Consider the following 24,235-nt stretch of genomic DNA (forward strand, 5'->3'; position numbering starts at 1 on the left):
GGACCTCAGCCATTAACAAATTGTATAACAAAAGAAGGAAGCTACTGCACGACAGAGCAAAATCCCATAAAGGGAAGACATGTCTGATCAACATTAGCAGAAAACTATGTTCTCTCATAAAAACATCCAAGGCCAACTTTGAGAGAAAAATTGCTAAGGACACTAAAGATAACCACAAAGCCTTCTTCAGCTATGTTAGAAACCTGGGCGGAAACCCTCAGATATGCTCAGAGTTAGTTCTCAACAACAAAAAATACACTGAACCCACAGATATTGCCAACATTCTGGCTGACAGGTTCAGTGCAAATTTCTCCCCTCCCTCACCCCCAAAAGAAGAAATACTTATCCCAGCTGAATGTAATCTCCCTGTCATCTCAGATGTCCAAGTGAGAACTGCCCTCAACAAAGTTAAAAACACAGCATCAATGGGACCTGACGGTATCCTGGGTTGCGTGCTACGTGAACTCCAAGAGGAGCTAAACCTGCACATAAAAATGCTATTTAACCTTAGCCTTACTACAGGATATGTACCTCAACACTGGCGTACAGCAACAGTGGTCCCACTCCACAAAGGGGGTACCTCTACAGACCCTGGGAACTACTGCCCCATAAGCTTAACCAGCCTGGTCTGCAAAGCTATGGAAAGAATCATTATGGAACTCATAAACAGAGACATAGGGGACCTACAGACACTTGACCTCACCCAGTTCGGCTTTGTAAAGGGCAGATCCTGCCTTTTGAACCTGGTTGACTTTTTCGAAACAGTCACTAGAGCCATTGATGAGGGCAAAGCAGTCCATACAGCCTACATGGACTTGGCTAAGACCTTCGACACAATACCCCACTCAGGCATCATAGATAAGCTCACCAGCTTAAACGTAAACCCTTATGTCACTAGATGGGTTGCAAACTGGCTAAAGGACAGAACCCATAAAGTTAAAATCGCTGGAGCAATGTCAGACTCAAAGCCAGTCACAAGTGGTGACCCCTCTTGTTCAGCATTTATTTCTCAGATGTTAAAGCAAACATGGGAGGGTTGTGGCTGACAAAGTTCGCAGATGACTGCAAACTAGGTGCCATAGTCGATACACCAGCGGACACATACATCCTACAAAAAGGCCTCACAGAAATGAACAAATGGTGCCGGAGTCACGGCCTTAAACTAAATGCCAAAAAATGTATAGTCATCCCCTTTGGGAAAAACAAAGTACCCACAAATTATCACATAGACAGCAACCCACTGAGTACGGAAAATGTAATCAGATACCTAGGGACCCAAGTCGACAGCGACCTCTCATTTGACACCCACGTTGCCAAAGTGGTTAGAAAAACATTCTACCTTGCACACCTCATCATGAAGGGATTCACATCCAGATCCAAGGATGTCATTGTACCCCTATACTCCTCTCTCATCAGACCCATGATTGAGTACAATGCCCCATTTGGTATGTACCTCACCCGGCATTTGCAACAGCTGGAGAGACCACAAAAGTACCTCACCAAGAGGATCAAGGGTCTCCAACATATGTCTTATTCTGCCAGACTAAAGAAACTCCAGCTCTATTCAGTAGCATACCGCCTGCTCAGAGGTGATCTCTGCCTGATGTACAAGGCCATGTCCAATCAGGATCTGATGGACGTGCTCCACCTGAAAAAATCCAAATCCATCAGGACCACGAGAGCTAAAGACTTAAACCTCGGCACAAGTATGAATAGGACATGCTGGAGGGATAGATTCATAACCCAGAGGCTTCCCATGCTTTGGAACAAGATCCCAGTTCATGTTAGGCAGAGCCCCTCACTGACTCTCTTCAAGAGAAATCTTGATGAGTGGATGGGAGATCGTAAGTTTACCCCAGGGGTCACATCTGTGTCACTGCTAGACAGGGGCACAGTAAACTAATTCTATTATATAAGGGGGCCTTCATTGTGTCACTACTAGACAGAGGCACAGTATTCTAAATCTATTCTGTGCATTTTTGTGCATTTTTGTACCATTTCATGGGGTGGCGAAAGCCACATCACTATGGCTAGGCTTACAAATGCCCCAGGGCAGATAGCCTAGTACTAAACTATGAAACTATGAAACTAAACTATGATATAAACGTAACACTATACTCAATGCAATATCTAAGCCAAAGATCTATCTAGCTACAATTAATTCTGTATAAGCTTTTCATTATCTGATGGTGTATCAAAACATGTTATGACTGACTCATGCTGAAATGTTACCTTCCAACAGATACAGACTAGTGAATAGCCTATATAAAACACTGTGGAATATTTATATAAATTGTATAAAACCAAAAAGGACCCAAAAAGAAGCTGTGGATTCCAGTAATCCAGTATGAAAATCTTTAATGTAGAAAAGGCCACATAAAAATCACATCAGTTTTATGTCAGCTGATATTTTTTGTCATGTGACTAGTTTGAATCAACCTATATAAGTGGCTTTATGGTTTTCATTAGCATCTGATGAAGTGGGATACATGCCCACGAAAGCACTTATGTCGATGTGATTTTATGTGGCCTTTTCTACTTTAAAGATTTTTATACTGGAATACTGAAATCCACAGTTTTTTTTTTTTGGGTCCTTTTTGGTTTTATACAGTTTTGGACTTCTTTGTTTATTGGGACCTAAAAGTTTACAATTGGTGGTAGTGGTTTTTCTGTTTTTATATTTATATAAATGACCCAAAAACGTCTAAATGATACTAGTTAAACAACATTACAGCATTCCATTTTAGTGATGAAAGTACTAATGTAATCATGTTCCTGGGTGCAAAGTATGGTTTGATTAGAGTATTACTGTTGAGCTGAGAAAGCATTTTCCATTAGCAACTAAATAGTGATATTATTTTATTGGCTTGTCCAAAATTATTCCTGGATTTCTCATCACATTAGAAGCTCATATAGTACCATCCTGAGATGAATATAGCATGATATCATTTTTTTCACTTCTGAGCTATAGAAATCCATTTCAATAGATGTCCATCAGCCATAGATTAAATTATGTAAAAGATGATGTGTTCATTCCTATAAGCTTTGAAAAAAGACATACAGTTGCTAAACCACCACTGTCTTCCTCAGACACTTCATGGGGCTTTGCTGTTTATGCAATGACCCTGTTATTCCTATTCTGAAGTACTCTAGTTATGACATGCATCCATTTCAGACACATGAAGTTGCACAAACTCCCTAAAGGACATACGTCCAACTAGATGATTGCAGGAAAATAAACTAAACCGTTTTCCTTTAACTTTCTGCAAAATACTTTTGTAGTCATGTCTACTTAAGCAAAATTAGTGCAACACCCCAGTTATTGACATCCACTATCATGCTTGATAATTTGCTGTGAGAAGTGACTTCAGTTGTTGCATTATTAAGAGAGAAGGTTTTATTTTTTTATTTTTTCATGAAAGGGGATTTGCAGAAAAAAAGAAGTATTTGGGGGGTCAGGATGGGGAAGGGCAGGGGAAGGTACTGGGTGGGGCAAAGGTTGAACCAAATGATGCAACACATGCATACCACCACCTTTTTGCTTACAAAAAAAGCACTGACTACAAACATGTCAATCTCAACCTAATCTGTGACAAAATATTGAAATTAATTTATGATTGCATCTCCCTGACCTTAACAAATTAGCAAGTTTCATCAAGGAATTATATAGAAATTTAGACAACTGTATAGATTTAGCAGTACCAGCTAGAACCAAACATCATGGGAAATGTAAAAGCAAATGACTTTGGTGGACTGCCATCATAAATGAACTATGCAACAAAAGAAAGATACTCTTTAAATTATTTAGTAGATCCAAAACCCCTCTTCTCAAGAGTGGTATCAAAAGCATTAAAAAAACTGTCAGTTTCACAAAAGAAACTCATGAACAGAGGATGGCATCTAAAGAAAACAATAATTATAAATCCTTATTTAGCTATGCTAGAAAACCAAAATATAATACTCTGCATTGTTCAGAACATATTCACAATATGGCCTCCTATTCTCACCCACTAGACATCATTGCTCATATCCTTGCAAACAAATTTACTGCAAGCTTCACCCTTGAGACATCTGTTCAAAGTCCTGAAATATCTAAATCCCTTATTTCCTCAATTATCTATAAAGATTTAGTGAAAGTGCTAAACAAGACCAAAAATACTTCTACCATTAGATCTGACAGCTAATTGCCAAATGAATATCATCAAGGTCTAAAGAGGTAAACATTCTCTTACACTCAGCATTGACTAGGCCAATTACTGAGAACAAAACCTTTGGGATTTATCTCACTAGATGTATTAAACAATTAGAAACAGCCTAAAGGTTCATAACCAAAAAGATCTCAGGCCTAAATTTCCTGACCTACAAAGACAGACTAGAAGGTCTATCCATTTATTCAGTGTCTTATATATCTTTGAGGCAAGATTTCTGTCTGGCTTAAAATGTCATTAAAAATACAATTGTCCTGTATCTATTGTTTCTTTGTAGGTCTAGTACCTTCATCAGTACTAGAACTGTGTCCTAAATCCTCACCAAAAGATAAATAAGACATGATGGAGGAAGAGGCTGAGAGGGAGAGTGCATCCCAAACCTCTGGAATGACCTTCCCAGCACGTTAAGTACTGTGATTCAATATCTTCCATTAAACATAACCTAAATTATTGGATGGGAATCCAAAAATTTGGTTGGTATGGCCCTCTTGGAGAAAGAAGGTACAGTCTTAAGAAGAATACTGGCAAGGTATAAATGCTCATAAGATTCAGAGGCCTTGAAATAGCTATGAGTCTATTAGTAAATAAACATGGGAGATGGAGATCTAAGAATTTGAACTTCTCTAACAACCTAATTAGGGCATGTTGGTGGGATGGGTATAGATCTCAAAAAATCCTTATTCTCTGAAATAGGCTTCCCTTCCATGTGAAGCAGAGCCCTTCCCTGACCTTCCCTAACCTATTTAAGTGCAACCTGGACCAGTGGATGGGAAATCAGAAATTCTATACTTATCTGATACCTTTGTCTCTGATGGATAGAGGCAGCCATTACATCATGCCCTAACTGACATATATCCCTTAAAATAACCTTTAAATTACAATAACTCATGGAATCAGAGCTGGCTCATGGTGAAATGGGACCTTTGGCAGGGTAATTGATCAGAGCTTCTCCATACACAGTCCCCCCACATATACACACAGCCATTCCAGTGACCCACTACTTGGCTTTTTCTACCCAGTCACCATAAACACTATTCAAACCTTTTAGTGTACATATTGCTTTTCTGGTTCACTTCTACAATGGTTGCAGATATTTGGATTTAATTTAAAACTTGTAATTTTATACCACAGACACTGATAGACATTTGCTAAATAAAGCAATACAATCTCACAATGAAAACAGACTTAGCATTAAAATGTCTTGCCCTTGAAACTCAAATTCATTGAAATGGCATTGAATCCTTACATTCAAATAAAATGCATCTGGCCAGTGGCAAATAAAGTTTACCTTTGGGCTGTTTTGAAATCATAGGCCCCTTGCACACTTTTTAAGACCATGAAAACATGCATGTGTTTTTTTTCATCTTCCTGACTGTATTAAATTATATTCCTTGTAAAATACAGCACCACTTCTTAAAGCATGTTTTAAATTTGTAGTACTGATCATTTTTTTCCAATAAGTAGTGAAATAAAATGTATGAACCAATAATGAAAAAAAATGCCAAATTCAGAAAATTTCAACCATAAAAGGTCACTCAAACTACTATCATTACAATCTGTTAATATCAGTAAATATGCACAATCTCTGCAAAAGTAAATGTCATTTGAATAATGTCACATTAAAAAGATATGTAACTACTGAAGAGGTTGCTGCTAGAAAACTTCATATTTCAGAGTGCTTCATGTAACTTCATTGCCAGCTGTCCTGGAAGAATAATTTTGCCTATCTTACATTAAAAAATGGTAAGCTGAGACATTTATTTTGACCTCAGTAATGTACATATTTTATGAGGTAGTTTAATAAGGTAAAGGATTTTTATTATTTTGATACTTGACAATTTAGGAGTATTATAGAAATCTGAGATATAGACACTTGTACTTTAACAATTAATACAGAGCTTTTTGTTAAAACTAGAAATATGTATGTATCTTTTGACATGACAAATATAAATGTGCATTGATTTCTCCTTTGTATTATAGTTTAGTATGATAAAATTAACTGTTGTCTGTAAGTTATAGATGTCTTTATCTCTTCAGGTCCCACTCTGTTATACTTACTTACTTAGAGATCAAGTTATAATACTGTTGAGTGAGTGAATAGTTTAGGAATATTTAATGGGTAATTTATACTACTGTTATATAAATACGTATATAATATACCATTTGTTGGATTATTTAATATTTGTGATTAATAGAAAAGGATTATTAAACTTTTATGTAGTAATGTGGGAATAGTTTTAAATGGCAAAATATATAACTAAATTAAAAGTCTCTTATTTTTTGATGTATTTATAATGCTGCATTTATTATTTGTAAGTCACAGTGGCTTTTGGCTGTATTTTTGATGAATTTTTAGGTGTTGGAAGGCAGAGCGATAGTATAGTATTTGATGATTCGATAAGCAATCTAGGAACTTTGGTATCCATGGTAGGCTGTGTTTCTTTGTTTTTGTTACTTGTGAGTTTTAGTAGTTTAGTTTGTAGAAAGGAAGAATTCAAAAAATCCATAATGTTAACATAGTGTTGAAGGAATGCATTAGAGTCTTATATATAATTAAAATAATATGGTGGATAAATGTGCCATATTATCTTTTAAAATAAATCTTTTTTCTAAATATGCAGTATGGGTAGTTTCAATCTATTATCTACTAATGTAATTGGATTAAACAATGGAAAGAAAAGGAAATCATTAACAAGATATCTGAAATTAAATAGAGGAGACATTATATTCTTGTAAGAGACTCACTTGACAGATAAAGATATGCAATGTTTAAATAACTTAGGTTATCAAATGTTATCACTGCTTCTTTTAATAAGAAGAGGAGAGGAACTGATATACTTTGGAAAAATCCACTGTAATACTTAAGGTTATAGAATCCATTAATGATCCCAAAGAAACGTATACATTTGTAATAATTAAATATAATGGCAAACGTTATACAACAGATAATTTTACTGGATCACTGGAATATTTGCAAGAGTGGCTAAAGATTAATTACATTTACAACAGAGTCATTGTAAGGGTAATTTAATTTTAGCAGGGGATTTTAACTGCATATCTAGTATAGAAGATACAAGTGAACAGAAGAAAGCTAAAATACTGGCATAAGCTAAAGCACTAAACAGACACATTCTAAATAATAATTTAGTTCATTTACTAGTAAAAGCAGAAGATAAGTCATTCTTCTTCACTCATTATTTTTATGTGCATGGGATGCAAACTAGAATTCATAGGATTTACTTAATAAAGTGTTTTTTTAACTACTGCTTCCTCTTTATCTGATCATAATGCACTAAGTATTAATATAGTAAAAGATAGAAGAACATGTCAGATTATTTATAGAATCCCAACATATTTGATGAAATTAGAAGTTTAAGAGTTACCTTAAGAAACAAATTGAGATTTTTATTTTATCTTTGAATCCTAATGGTCAGGTTACTAAAGTCATACTATAGGATTCCTTAAAAATGCATATTAAAGATAGAATAGGAGAATGGGCTAGTAATAAAATGAAAGAATGGGATAAAGAGATATTAGAAATACAAGACGAAATACACAAAGGTAGGTTTGATCAACTAACAAAGAAATTAGATAATACTGAAGTTATTAAAACATTTAATGAAAAAATATCAATTTTATGCATAAAGTGGAGATAACTTTAGAAAAAAAATAAAATTGCATAGTTATGCGATGACCTCAAAAAAATCTACATAGATTAGGTAATAAAAGTAAAATGTTAAGCAAAAAGGCACAAATCAATAATATCCAAAATCCTCACAATAATAAGCTTACTTCAGATATAGAGGAAATGCTTAATATTTTAAATAATTGTAAGAGCATCTTAATAAAGATAAAACAATAATCCTGATTATTAGAAACTGACAACTATTTAAACAAAAATTTTACTAATAAACGTAATGATCAACAAACATCCCTGTCAAATAAGCCTGATAGACATTAATGAAACTTAAAAAAAATAAAAACATGGTAATGCCCCAAGGTTAGATGGTTTAAGTATGAAATTATATAGTTTTCATTACATATTTTAGAATTACTGAGTGACATTTTTGGGATAATACAGAGTGACAAAATAATTTCTCCCTTGTGAAAATGTTATGTTATCTCACCTATACTTAAACAAGAAAAGGATAACAAGTTAGTCTCCTCATATAGACCAATATCATTATTAAATGTAGACTTTAAAATGTTTGCTTCAATGTTTGCAACAAGATTAACAGATATAGTAGATTAATTAATAAATATCAAACTGGAGTTATAGTGAATAGATTAACATATGATATTATAAAAAGTGTAGTAACTATGTTATTAAAATGAAGATTTAGTGTTAAATCAATTACTAGATAGTAAGTTTAAAGAAAAATATAGATATAATTGGTAAGGAAAATAACTAAATATTTATAAATAAAAAGCTATCAAGATGTGGGTAAGATTAATAATAATAATTTTGAAAAAGTAATTGAAGAACTGTTACTTCTTATTAAAAAAATTAATATTTTTTCTTACTTTTGAGAATAGATTAGTACTTTTTAAAATGATGATATTACCCAAGATTTTATATATATATATATATATATATATATATATATATATATATATATATATATATATATATATATTCACTTTGGAATCTCAAAATTCTGAAACATTGAATGTCATATGAAAGACCATATGATCGATATTTTGAAATATCAAAATTCTGAAACAAATCCTCCACCAAAAAAAAAAACTAGTTAAATGATTATGCAGCCCCCCCACACCCCCGCTACTTAAATATACCAACTCCGAGATTGCACTACAATGAAGTAAAGGGAAATCTCCCATTCCATGCTGTATGCAGATCTCCATTCAGAATTTCAAAATTCTGAAACTTCGATCATATGGTCTCAACCATATGAAATTCGATGTTTCAGGATTCCAACACTCTGAAGGGAACCCATATATATATATATATATATATATATATATATATATATATATATATATACACACACACACACACACATATATATATATATATATATATATATATATATATATATATATAATATATATATATATATATATATATATATGTGTGTGTGTGTGTGTGTGTGTGTGTGTGTGTGTGTGTGTGTGTGTGTGTGTGCATTGCATTCAATAGATTTAATACCTGACAAAAACAACTTTTAAAGAAAATGGAAAACGTGTTAACTTCATTCTTATGGTATCCTGAAAAGCTGAGAATTGCTGATAGAAATCATATAAGATTATTGGAGTATGATGGTATTAATTTCCCAGATGTATAATCTTATTCTATTGCTGCAAGTTTTATATCTATTATACTCTGGATATACTCCACTTATGTCAGTCAATATAAACCATCTAAAAGTAGATTATATTAAATTCTTATAAGTTTATTAAGGGTGATTAATTAGAAATATTTAACAATCCTTTCATCTGGTTAACAGAATTTATCATAGAAGGAAATTAAGCTCTGCATATATGAAATTGATTCTTAAAACAGTTACGAAATATGTTTTTATAACTCCATTAATATCAAAATGGACATTTTTGTGTTTTCCCATTGTACATACCTCTAGACCTAAGGAAACTCAAAATAATGTTAAAATGACTTTATTGAAAAGGAATGTTAGTATCGTGGTCTGATTGCTTTGAAAAAGGAAAAGCTAAATCCCCACAATATTTAATGAAAGGATATAAATTGGGTTAATCTGCTAACCAGTTAATATTATCCATCAGTAAGAAATTAAATTAATTTGTGGTTAATATGATTTAAGAGGAACAAAATACTATTCCTCATTATTTGAATATATGAATGCTGTTATTGAAGTTATATTGACCTACAAAGGAAGCTTCTCTGAGCTATATAAGTTAATTATAAATAATAATACAAATAATTTAGATGAAAAATTCTGAAACTTTTTAAATAGTAGTACATTGAGTGACTCTCTATACAATAAGAATAAAATGTTGTTACTTAAATCAGTTTGTCAAACATTTTCACGTTTATACTGGAAAGTTTTTATGTGAAAATATATACATAGAATGTTTGTTACTCCTATAAAATCCCTATGTTTAGCAAACTGACTTCAGTGTGTTGAAGTTGTGTTAAAGATGTAAAAGCTGACTGAATACATATACTTATGGAATGTGAAAAATTAAATATATATTGGGAAGAGCTAAGTATATTTTTAATGGGCTATTGTCTGATAATTGTTTTTTAACTAGATCAGTAATACTAATGAATGCTGCACTTCCTGTATCTGTAAAAGCCAAAGACCAAAAAATGTTTTGGGTTCTCTTGGAAGTCTCTAGAAAATTTATTACAAAAAAATTGGAAATTGACTTCAGTTCCTAAATTCAAAGAAATTTCAATTTTAATAGCAATACAAACTGCAAAAGAAGTGATCAGAATAAGATCTATAAATCATACTAAGACTAATAGTGGTTGGGATAACCTTGATATGTTGCTATTGAAATACCAAGATTCTTAATGTAATTGTATAAGATTACCTTCATGATTCAATGTATTCCTATCATTGTATAACAATATGTAAAGTTGAATTTCTTGCTTTCTGTGTATATATTGTAATATGTTAAATTAATATCCATTTTTTTTCAAAAAATGGTAAGTTGGTATTATTCCAATAGAGAATGGATGGCAAACTGATAACAGATTTATAGTTACTAGACATCTCATCCAAAGGAGGATATACTCATGACTGCAGCTTCCCACCCTGTCCTTAAAGTATAACAATATCAGCAATCCATCTACAAGCTGTGGGAGTAGAACCCACAGCTTTCTTCATCAAAACCAAGCATGTTACCCATTGTGCTGCTAACAATGCTTTTCATTTCTCTTGCACAATAGTGATAGCATTTGCTAAACAAAACAGATGCACATTGTAAACAGAGTTAGGATGATCAGCAGTAAATGTCTTTTCTCTTGAAGCTCACAATTCCTTGGAAATCCACCAGAAAGTCAAATTTTGGCTGCTTAATGGTTGGGGTAGAGGATTCAGGCTCTTATTTCCTGCAACTAAGGAACAGGGTTTGAGTCTGAGCAAATTAATTAACCACTTACCATCTCCAACTAGGGCATTTTACACATTTACGTGTGTACATGTACACACATACACACACACAGACATACATTGTCTGTCAATGGAAGCAGCTTGAAGAACACATCTTTGTATTTAAATTTCCCTGTAATGCAGAAAGGAACAGTGATGGTGATGCATACAGACAAAAAGAGTGTACTTAAAGAAAAATTCCCTTAAAAATGTAATTGCTGTTGTATTGTTTTTTCTTAATTATAAAAGTAAATATGACAGTCAGATAACCAGCAGGCCCCCTCCTACCCACTGGGCCCTATGCATCCATGTGAAACAAAGTCCCTCCCTAATCCTCTTTAAATGTAACTTTGACCATTGGATGGGAAATTTAAAATTCACCCCTGGTCTGATGCCCATGTCTCTGATGGACAGAGGCAGTCGGTAAATCATGTCATAACCAACAACCACCCTTGTATAAACATCTAAAACACATAACTTGTGAGACACATTTGGATTGCACAGCTAGGCTTATAAAGGCCCCAGTGGTCATTAGCTTTGTATAAACCTATGAACCTATCACCATATGATCTGAATCCATACAGAGATTATTACCTGATTGGTAATATAGTAGTCAGCTGTCTGCAACCTTATGTTCTTTCACTGTGTATCACTCAAAAAGGGAGAAAATAGTATGGCAAGTCCTTTCATGCATTACAGGGAAATGGTAATATAGCCGTGCTGTCTTGGATGAGAGGAATAACTTCCTCTTTACATCATATCAAACTTGATTAAAAATGAAATCAGTTGATACTATGAATTGTTTGTTTGAAAACAAGCATATGAACAGCATAGCCATGTCCAGGCATTCAAAAATCAAATAGTACAAAAAACATTTTGAACACAAAATTATTAAAATACACAGTATATAATGTCCCTTGTAATTATTCTCTGTAGCTCTTGAAGAATACTAAGCTGCAATATTCCCATGCATGACATAGCACCTTCTAACCCTAAAACTAGCCTAATCCCAAACCTAACCTTATTCCTAATTCTAACCCTGTCCCCATCCCTTATTTCTAACCTTACCCTTCAGCTAAGCACAGCCTTACACTTAACATAATAATTACAATAACCTCTATTTATAAATTTTAATGGAATTTTATATACAAGAACTGGCACACTAACATAAAAACAAATAACTATTTGCATAAGTGTGTACATCAGTTCATATTACATACATTTTTGACATTCATTAAACAGCAAAACAGTATCCATTAGATTTAGTTAATTTATTTATCTATCTATTTATTTATGTACTATGGAAACTGGGTACGTTATGTTGTCCAGAGACCCCTTTCAGACATGACCCTGGCTCAAGGGCAATACACAGTGCAAGCAAACATATGTTATATGCTTTGTGTATTTTGTAGTGTTAAGTTTACATAGTTGCAACACTTTAGAAAGTTCATATTACAGATGTAATACAGTTTTTATAAAGAAGAATGTTTTACAGTTCTTATATATTTCTAATAAAGTAGCAGGTATATATTAGATTGTTATCAGTTTTATAGGATACAATGCAATTTGGCTGCATGAAATTGGTACTTAAAGGTTTAAAAATCGAATTTTCTTGAAAAAAAACTCAAATTGAAGTGAGTAAAAAATAGAGATTTACAGTGGTAGGCCTAAAGACTAAGAAGAGAAGACAGGAGTAAGAACAGTTAAATGACAAACAAAAGCCGTTGCAAAACTGTATGAATTTTTAGAATACTGAGCCTTTTAAAGTGTTTAGCCATTATCCCAAAACATTTACAAGCAACTTCTTCAAAGATGTGCTCAAAAAGGGATTTCTTAAACTTGGTAAGAGTATCTTGATGCCTTGTTTCAGCTGGTTTGTGTCGGGTAACTGGTCCTCTTCATTCACCAATAACTGTTTCATAGGTTTACAGATTCATAGGAATTTACTAAACTAACAACCACAAGGGCCTTTTTAAGTCTAACCATGCATTCCAAATCTCTGACAAGTTCTCGTATCCTTGATAAGTGCAAGCAGGAGCTTGGGAGGTGTAACATTTACAATCAGGGCCTTGGTAGATGAACCATTTAGATGTTGTCTGTGTCCATTAGCAACATAGGTGCCAAACCAGGAATAAAGCTCCTGTTCTCCATCCAACTGTCCAAGTTACACTTGAATTGGGTTAGGGAGGAACTCTGTTTCACAAGGATGGTGAGCCTGATCCAGAGAAGGGTAGTCACTGGGATACATACCTGTCTCTCCAGCAGGTCTTATTTATATCACAGGCAAGGTTTAAGTCCTTAGAACAGGTAATTCTGGTGCTGTTTGTTTTGAGGATGTGCAAGAGGTCCATTAGAGTGAGGACTGACAATGCCTTGTATGCCAGACATAGATCCCCTCTCAACAGCCTGTAGGAGACAGACTACAGGGATAGGGCCTTCAGGCAGTCTGAACAGGACATGTTACTTATGCCCTGTATTATTTTAGTGAGGTACCTCTGTGGATGTTCAAGTTGCTGGAAGTGCTGTTTAGGTACATACCAAAGGGGCATTGCACTCAATAATAGGTATGATGAATGCTGAATACAGTGGAACAATGACTTCCTTGGACCTAGATGCCATACCTTTGTTTATTAGTTGCACAACATAGAAGGATTCCCAAACTACTGTAGATACATGATGGTCAAAGGCTAGATTACTGTCTATGTGTGTCCCCAAGTCCTTCATTACTGGATCAACTCTTAGAGGTGTGCTGTCAATATTATAGTTACCAAGGGTGGATGACTTCCCAAAGGATACTATTATGCACTCCTTGGCATTTCGTTTTAGTATATGGCAATAGTACCAGTTCTTTGTCTGTGTCAGTCTTTCCTTGAGAACATTTGTGTCAGTGGGTAATTTAATGACAGCTCCTAATTTACAATCATCTGCAAATTTAGTCAGCCAGAGGCCATTGATATTGGCCTTGACTTTAGAGAAGTAAATGCCAAAAAGAACGATCCCTGAGTGACTCCACTTGTGATTGGCCTCTTTGTAGAGGTGGACTGTCCAATTCTAACTTCATGGGTCCTGTCTGTGAGCCAGCTGGCTATCTACTGGGTGGCATAAGGGTTTTACCTAACCTCTTAAGTTTGTCAACAATGCCTGAGTGGAGGATTGTGTAAAATGCTTTGGTCAGGTCAAGGTAGGCTGTGTGAACAATTTTGCCCCCATCCATTGCTTCGGTGAGTTTTCAAAGAATGATTTGGCATGACCTGCCCTTGATGACACCAAACTGGGTTGGATCTAGAGTCCAGAGGTTTCCTGTGTCATTATTGATCATTTCCATGATAATTCTTCCCATGCCTTTGCATATGAGACTAGTGAGACTTATGGGTCTGCAGATTCTGGGGTCAGTAGATGTCCCACCTTTGTGCAGTGGAATGACTGTCGCTGTTCTCCATTTGTGAGGCATAAAACCTATTTAAAGGCTATAGTTAAATAGTAATCCCAGAGAGATGGGGAATGGTTGAGTGATATTAAGTTCTCTCTGGGAGTAGAACTGTTCCCTGATTGGGTGCTTTCATTTCAGAGAGGGAACAGTAGCCATCACTTATAACTTTATATAGTAAATCACATAGAAGATAAGTGGACCTTAAATTAATGGGCGGGAAATTTTGGTCACTTAGAAGGCTGCATGAGTGTATATGGACATCAGCAATTAGGGCACATCTGGAAATTTTATTCTCAATGCCTTGGAGTTTTTGAGTGTTATCAGCAGAGTGTAAAGAGAGTACTAGAAAATAATAGTCTTGTTTAGGGGGGAGGACATTTTTGAAGTTCAGCTGTATACAGTAATTATATTCTGCGATTCTTTTATTTGTTTTCATCTAGACTGCAGTCCTTTCCTTTTGACATGCAACAGTGATAGCTTTCTATAAATGAAGGCATAAATTCATGTTTCTAGATCTTTGTTGTCATTTTTCTGGCTATTGTTAATAAACTCCAGACAAGTGGGAATTGCGACTCGGGTGCATGTCTGGGAAATGAAGCATTAGACAACACCAAATGTTTAGTAAATATAAATTTATCAGATCAGCATAACTTTAATGCTAACCAAAATCTCAGTCTAACTCTGATCCAAATACCATCTCTACATTTAAACTGTTGACATGCAACCATACTTTAATAACAGAAAACTGATGCCTAGCACAAGTGAATAGTTACAAAAGTTAATGTGTCATTCAATGTAATGTTTATAAAATTTTAATTTTATAAAAATGAGTCAATCATACTGTCTGAGACCAAATCGCTTTGTAGAAGTTATTTGCTCCTGAATCAGTATCTATAACATTAGTGTGTAGAAATATGTATCTCTGACAGAACTTCTTAGAAATTAAAGTCCCATGCAGACAAGTAGGAAATAGTTTGAATGGTGCCATGTCAAACACTTCGGAGTTGTTCAAAGAAGGCAGAGTAATTTTACTGGATAATGAAGGAAGAAATGGCCACATACCATGCAGAAGATGTAGACAGGGATATAAAATTAAATTTCAAATTAGGTAGACTATATTGCAAGAAAGTATAAACAGTTATTCTTGCTAATGGAAGTCAGTTTAAGGGCAGTAACTTTATAAAACTATCAGAGTGTCCTCTTGCACAGTGAAACTTAAAACACAGAAACAAAAAGAAATAGTCAAAAACAAACAGTATTCAGGCTATAGCTGTACAAGCTTAAGCATGAAAGATAAATTCACTATTGTTATAATACATTGAAGTTCAATTTTTCACCGGTATATTACCATGTTACTGAAAACAAAAAAAAGGCATGTTGTCATTGTCTTGCCTGAATAAGAGAAAGAAAGTCTACTCTATGTACTGGCATTTCACTGTGGCCATTAATTAAGAAGAGAAGCCTGAACCCAGTATATAAGGTCCAGGGGGAAGAGTTGCTTGAAGTCTGTTCTTGTAACTGTCAGCAATGTTCATGTTTTTACAACCATTTATAGATCTGTGTGTGGTAAACATACCTTAGAACCCATTCTCATGTCAACAAAAATTACAGTGTAAAGGAAAGCAGCAATCAGTGAGAAACTCCACTGTGCTTTGTATCAATGTCAGAAGCATTATAAAGAGGGCTCAGATTTTACTGACACTGATGTTAACATTAACACTGATAAAAAGACTGAAAAGGTCATTTTACTCTTTTGAGAAGCTGACACTTTATGAGATCAATATTTGTAAAAAAAAAAAAAAAAGACTTCTAAGCAATATATCCAAGAGACATTGATTCCCCTAACACACACACACGCACACACACACGTACACCCTACTGGTCCATCCGTGTTGTCTGCAATGCACACACACCTGCGGGAGTAAAGTCTTCTACACACCTACCTACCTTACGTGTCTGTCTGTGGAAGCAGCTTGAGGAACATCTTTGTATTTACAGTTCCGTGCACGTGGAACCCAGAAAGGAACAGGTTTGTGTGGCAATGATGCATGCACAGATGCAATGTGCATTCATATAGAAGACTGCCCCTTAAAAAAATACTTTAACTTTAGTTTTGAGTTATAAAAGAAAATATGACAGTCCCTAACCTGTGGGGCCCTCCCAGCCACTGGGCGCTCCATCCCAGCCAGTAGGCCCTAGGCAACTACTTTGGTTACCTAGTGCTGGATCTGGCTGTGCGTTGGATACATTTGGCTTGTATGCCTAGGCTTATAAAGGCCCCATTGGCCATTAGCCTAGTATACACCTATTAACCTATGGCAGGGAAGATTGCACTGAGCAGAAGGCAGTTGTTTTGCACAACCTGGCAGGAGACTTTGTATTCCATGCTGCAAAGCTGTGACTTCTGGAGGAGGTTTTGAGACAGAACATGAGTGCTCTACCATTATGCTCTAATGCATGCATGTTAAGTATGTAGCCATTGAAGGGCCGGTAGAAATTCCCAACTACCAATTTGTTGCTCTGTAGCCATGAATTGTAATGCCTATCCTTGTTCTATGGTTCTGTGAGTCATAGCAAGAAATTTCACTATCTGACGTAAGAGTCAGTCTCTCTTATCTACAGAGGCTAAACGATTGAAGCTTCACCCCCTCCACCATAAGGGACAGTAAAAGAAAATCTGTTGATGTAAGCATTAAAACAGACAGACACACACACACACACACACGCACACACACACACACACACACACACACACACACACACACACACACACACACACACACACACACACACACACACATCCACACACCCACACACCCACACACGCACACACACACATACTCATTCTTGTAATGGTGTACTACCTGAATCCCATGTTATATCATGTGCATGCATGAAGTATATATGTAACAGGCTATTGCAGCATACTTCTTGCATCATGTGTGTGGTGACATTAAGTCTCCAGAAATGGCTATAATTGTACTTCATGAGCAGTCAGCTAAGCCAAACTGAGAAAGGCAGATTTACCCATTGTGAACTGGAGCCCTTGGATCTCTACTGCTCTTCACACGTATCAGGAACAGCATTAGAAGTAGATGAAATGCTGTCAGTCCAAAGAAGATACGATATACTGCCCAGTAGCCAATCCATTCATTACAGTCTACTCTGCGATCATCCATAAGGAACTGTAGGCTTGTACTGTCACTGCATGTCCCCTGTACAACATGAAAAAAACAGAAATATTTGCATGTGTATGTTTACTCAATGAATCAGAAAAAAAAAGATAAATATATCATGATGTTTAAAATTATTTGTTGACTATTAGCTTCATATGATTGAAAATAAAAGAATCAATCAAAGAAACAACAAAAGTTGTAAAAGTGAAACAAATACCTTTGTCATCTATATTGTGAAGTGTGAAGCCCAAGATAGTTCAGTCTGGAAATAGTGTGAAAACTGTAGCATTCAGGTCAGATTAACTATGAACATTCTCATGTTAAAGTTTGTTCTGCTGAAAGGAAACTGGATTGTGTTCCTGCTTATTCTTTCATTATATAGCACACACAAATGTAACACCCACACATATGAGATTGTTTTGGATGCTATCCCATTATCCTCAGAAGACACGTGCACCTGTGGAGAGCTGATTTATACAAATAATGAACTCTATATGAATAAACAAAGTGTTATATTTCTGTAGTATGCTCAAATGTGTTTTGTAAGGTTAGACTAGCTAATATAGTGTAAACTCAAAATAGCTGATATTGTAAAAGATGACTTCTCGCTTTTCCTGCAATGGTTTTCATTCAAAACACATTTAAATCTAATTTCCTCTGCCTGTATCTGAAAATAATGATGACCTATAACTAATGTTAATTACCACAGAAAAAGAGACTGGTTTGCTTTACAAATGGGTAAGGAGTAACAAATTTGCTAATCTCTGTATGTAGCAGAGGAGGCAGATATAGTAATTGCATTTTCAGTGTTGTGCTAAAATATTCTTACAGTATCAAATTCATACTTCATTATAAAAACCTATGCATTTTGATCTAAGCTGAACATATTACGAAGTCTAGCAGGTAAGCACCAAGGTGCTTAAATAAAACTACTTCTCAGGTTTGACATCTTGCTCTGTGCTGATGATATATATTCTAATACATGCTTAAATTTCTGATAATAGTATACTGCATCACATTCTTAGGATCTTTATAAAATCCCTTCATAATCCCAAAACTATCTCTCTTTTATGTGTTGCTGGTCATAATAACCTCATCCATGCATACCTCTTAACGTCTTAATACATGAATTCTGGACATAGCCAAAATAATTGAGGGGGCAGATTCTAAATATTCCACTTAAAATAATAGGTTTTCAATTAGCATGCATTTTCTGGAGGATATAAAGTCTGAAACTCAAATGCTTGCTATTATTTAGTGATTTCAATCCATAAAGATTTGCTAGAAAAAAATACAAATTTTATGAGGGACTGACCCAAATATGATCCAAAAATTCCTCCAATTTCCACTTTTATTTGCAGTAAAGTGAGGGCAGCAATTACAATCCTTAGCACTTTATTCCTATGATTCAGTGTGCCTCCCAATTAAACAAAGTGGGCTTTTTTCATTTTATTCTGCAAAGAATATTGCACATGACATGATGTTTTTCTGTTGGACTTTTGTCCTCCTATGCTATAGCAATTCCTACCTGCTTCCTGCTTTCGTAGTTAAAAATTTCTCCCCTCATCTGTAATTTTTTTTTTTACTGCTACTACCCCACTTTCCTAGTTATTTCACTACGTTTGCTAAACTGGCCCATTCATTTCCCCCAACCAGTAGCCCACCTATGAGTTGGAGGAGGAATTATGGCTAAGCAGGCAGGTGAGATGTCAACACCATTTACAAAAAGTCAGGCTTGTTCTTCTTAAATACCACTAGTCCCACTGAGCACATCTGCTGCATTCCCCAGGGAATAGCAAGCAATTTATGTATGTAGCAGTCATGTCTCACACTTCTATATGAGTTGCTCTATCAACAGACTTGCCCCCACCCACCTCCAGACAGGAGAGCATCGTCCTAGAAATTTAGTCTTCATTATAAACTTTTCCTGGAATCTGTACTTTAAACATGTATCTATACCCTGTCTCAAAGGAAGGCAAGTAAAGAATGCTTCATGATTCCTTTCTCTTCTCAGCCAGCTTCACCAGTACCTCAGCTGCTGACTAAACTCTGGTAAACTAGGTCACAGTCAGGGCTATATCCCTCTATGCCAACAGAACTGGTTTGTACATTCAGTAATAACATTCACTGCTACAGGTCAAAGCTCCCTAAAATACCAGTTTTCACGCCATAGTTTCCTTTATTTCTTCTGACTAAATGCACAGAATTTTATTCTGTTGATATTTACAATGCCGCTGGACTTGATAACATGGAGATAGTGATAAAAAGCATACAGTGGTGCACTGGTGCAGTGGTTAGTGTTGTTGCTTCACAGCAAGAGGTTCTCCAGTTCAATTTCCAGGTGGGGTCCCTTTGTGCGGAGTCTGTACGTCCTCCTTGCATTTGCATGGGGTTCCTCCGAGCATTCCAGTTTCCTCCCACATTCCAAAGACATGCGTATGGAGTGTTTCTCCCTGGACCTCTGCTGAAAATGGGCTCTGTCCCAGTCAGATTTTCCTGGTAAACAAATGTAAAAAAAAAATAAAATACGTTGTCTTTATTTCTTCACTGCAAAGTAGTATCTGTATGTATTTATACCCACCTAATTACATGACAAATTTAAAAGTGGTTGTCTTATTAAGAGCAAGTGTAACACAAATGTAATATAGCAAAATGCCCTGTTGATGAAAATATGGGATCTGACATTGACAAAATCGGACAATGTCAACAAAAGCAAGAAGTGGTAACACAGTTTATTGACAATATTTGACTGATTACAGATCCAGATCACGGGACTGCAAAAGTGCATAGCACCAGTTATCAGGGATATGAAATAATGCAGCAAATAGCTTGACTGTCTCAAAATACATTAGTGAGGGAAACCATAGTATGATAAGTAACTAATAATCTATAGAGAAGTCCATCTGATGATTAAAATGCAATGTAGACAAATATGTACATTCCATATGGTAACAACTTTTCATTTTTGAGATGGCTGTTTTCTACTTGTGATGCATTCATGAAAGTATGTAGTCTTTCCTATCCAGTAGCAACTCCAAATATAGTCGAACTCAAACTCAAAATAGCCATGCTCACTAATTTCTCTCAGGCTCTGTGGCATCAATAGGTTGCAAAACAAAGCTGCGTACATGGTCATTTTATGCTTCCTGTGGTTCAATGAGTTGTAGCACTGAAGAAAATAAACGCAGTAAAGCATCAGTTTTAAAGTCTAGAAATGTCAAAAATACCGTAACTGAGTTTTTATTGATATACTCTTCATTCAAGGCATCTGTGTTGTCTCAGTGCTGACATTCTGCAAAATACTAACAGAAGCAATATTTTTGACCTGCAGTGTTTTAGTGCAAAAAATAGCAATTTCTCCAAAAATTCAAACGCTGCAAAAACTATTGCTATTAATTAAAACTTACAGAAAGAACTGTTGTAGGGCAAGTTGTATGGAATAGGTTTTCTGACAAAACTTCACACTTTTGAAAAAGTTATACCCCTTAAGGACTATGTAAGCTGATTTAGACGCATGATGCTACAATTAATTTACAAACTCCTTTTGTAACTGTGTAGGTGGAGTACCATAAACATTTCATCCATAACCTGGGTGATAACAGCAAAGATAAATATAAATTCAGAGAAATAAATCACTGCTGATTACTGCGACTTTGAAGTAAACTAGAGACTAGCATATAAGTATGTCAATGCCGAACATTAGCTTGCAATGCATCAGTAATGGGTTATTGCAATGTAATGGTACAGGGTGCTTTCAAGGACATACTATGTGCAATTTCAATGGAAAGAAATTAATAGTTAAGTAAATTGTCATGTATGCATTGTACATTCGGTGTGCATGAATTAAGTTTTATTTTATAGTAAAAGAAAAGTAATTCAAGGTATTTTGAAATAATTGTAGAAAGCAACATTTGGGAAAGCAAAAGTTTTCTAAACAAAGACAACACCAGGGACTTAGAAAAATCAATGCTTGTAGTAATTACCTACCACAGGTAGGTAAATTACCATGACTGCGTGAAAATGTAAATTAGAGACAACTATGTCTGCAATGGTAAATACCTCATTATTGGTTCATTTGTATGAGTCTAGAATCACACTTCAGCAGATATAACAATGGTAGTGTTTTCTCTAATGACCCATGCATTATGTTGGCAATACACACACACACACTCACACACACACACACACACACACTTGCTCAATCATACAGTAACACGGCCTTCTCTCTCATACATAAACAAATAGAACCACTAGTTTAAACTATATATATATATATATATATATATATATGCACATACATGCATGCATACGTACATACACATGCACATATATATATATATATATATATATATATATATATATATATATATATATACACATGCCCCCGGATTCACTAATCCTCCGTGCAGGACTAATCTAGTCCTGCACGGAAGTGGCAGTTTAAGAGGAGGATAGCAATGCCATGCATATAAGGAAGGCACACTGCCTGCATATAAGGAAGGCACACTGCCTGAACACCTAATGATACATGGAGTGTGGATGAGTGCAGGGGGCGTGTCTGAGAGCAGAGCTCTCAGAATAAACACATGCACACTCCCAGGCATTCCTCAACACCACACATAAATTCTCTGAATCACTCAGCAGTTCTAGTCTTCACATTTCAATTCTTCCTGCAATAATTTATATTAGTTTAATGCAGGTTTTGCATTACTCTTGAAGTAAAGCATAGTAGCATTTAATACTGACTCACTTACAGTGTTCTGCTAGTTACTTATAAAAGTAATACGTTACTATTACTAGTTACTTTTCAATAAAAGTAATATATTGCTATTACTTAATACTTTTCTAAAAATGTGATATATTACTATTACTAGTTACTAACTAAAGTAACACATTACTGTTGAATTACTGTTACATAAGTATAGTTTATCAGTTGCATATTACATGTCACATTACAATCCACCAATATTACTCAATAAACGCAATCTCTGCAGAAGTAAAAGTCATCCAAATAATTCCACATTAAAGAGATCTGTAACTAATGAAAAGTTTGTTACTGGCAAAAAAAACTTTACATTTCAATGTTTCATGTACAAATTCTGTGCCTCCTGCCCTTGAAGAATTAATTGCCTATGTTACATTAAAAACTGGTAAGTTAGTAATACTGCAATAGGGAATGACTGACAAATTGAAAACAAGTTCATAATTACTAAACATCTCACACAAAGGAAAACATACTCAAGAGTGGAGAACCCATCCCCCCCTTAAAATGCACCAAATAATCAGCAATCAAAAGGGCACTGCAATATTACACTCCATCCACATGATGTGGGAGTAGAATGCAAAGCTTTCTGCACCAAAGGCAATCATGCTACAAATGCTGTTTTCAAATTCAACAACACAAACTGTGACTGCCATTTGATAAACAAAACAGTTAGCTGCACATTGAAAAAAGACTTAGCATGAGCAGCAGTAAACTTATCTTCACTTGCAACTCACAATTCCATGAAATGAAATGAAACTCATAATCTCTTAAAAATACATTGAAACTCATAATTTGCTGTAAAATGTACTAAACTCAAACTTACAGTTCCATCAGTAGTCTGGTAGTCAGTGTACGGGATTCAGGCTCTTGTCTCCTATAACCAAGTTGCAGGGTCAAGCCTGATCCAAGTTAATTGACTAACCCCACCCCCAACGAGGGCATTACATACCATAGCTCCATACCTTTCAAACTTTTAGCATAATAAATCTGAACAAATCATAAAATAATGGGGGGACAAATGCCCCAAAATAGGGACAGGTTTTAAATATTGCATTTATAGACTTAGAAAGTTGCTAAAATAACATTTGTCTTAGCATGCATTTTCTAAAGAAAATGAAGTCTGAACCTCAACTGTATGACATTATTTAGGTATTTCAGTCCTCAGTGATTTGCCAGAAAACCACAAATGTTGAGGAATAGGCCAAAAATATAAGGCAAAAATCAGGACATTCTACAAAACTCTGTGATTTGCCAGAAAAACACAAATGTTGAGGAATGTGTCAAAAATATGAGGCAAAAATAAGGGTATTCTGCAAAACTCTGGACAGAAAGGAACACATACCCCTCAACCTCCTAGTGCAAGAAATCTGGACAAAGCCTGAAATAATGTGGATACAATTGCCCAACAATTTAAATATTGATCTTTTTAACTTAGAAAGTTGCTAGAATAACATGATTTGTGTTAGCATGTATGTTCTGGAGGATATGAAATTGGAAACTCATATAATTCATTATTTAGTGACTTCAGTCCTTCATGATTTGCTAGAAAACCACACATTTTA

General features: G+C 35.1%; 1 protein-coding gene across 1 annotated transcript in view; it reads right to left on the minus strand.

Moving 5' to 3' along the window:
* The window catches only part of LOC122797188 (serine incorporator 1-like), a 132,180-nt gene that overhangs the window by 55,998 nt on the left and 51,947 nt on the right, over positions 1 to 24,235 (minus strand). The window contains exon 2 of the mRNA XM_044066011.1: positions 17,760 to 17,947. Coding sequence (XP_043921946.1) covers positions 17,760 to 17,947 — 188 coding nt within the window. The remainder of the gene's footprint in view (positions 1 to 17,759; positions 17,948 to 24,235) is intronic.

This window comes from Protopterus annectens, chromosome 3.part0, assembly GCF_019279795.1.
Source record: "Protopterus annectens isolate FY-2018-M chromosome 3.part0, PAN1.0, whole genome shotgun sequence".
Classification (NCBI taxonomy): Eukaryota; Metazoa; Chordata; order Ceratodontiformes; family Protopteridae; genus Protopterus; species Protopterus annectens.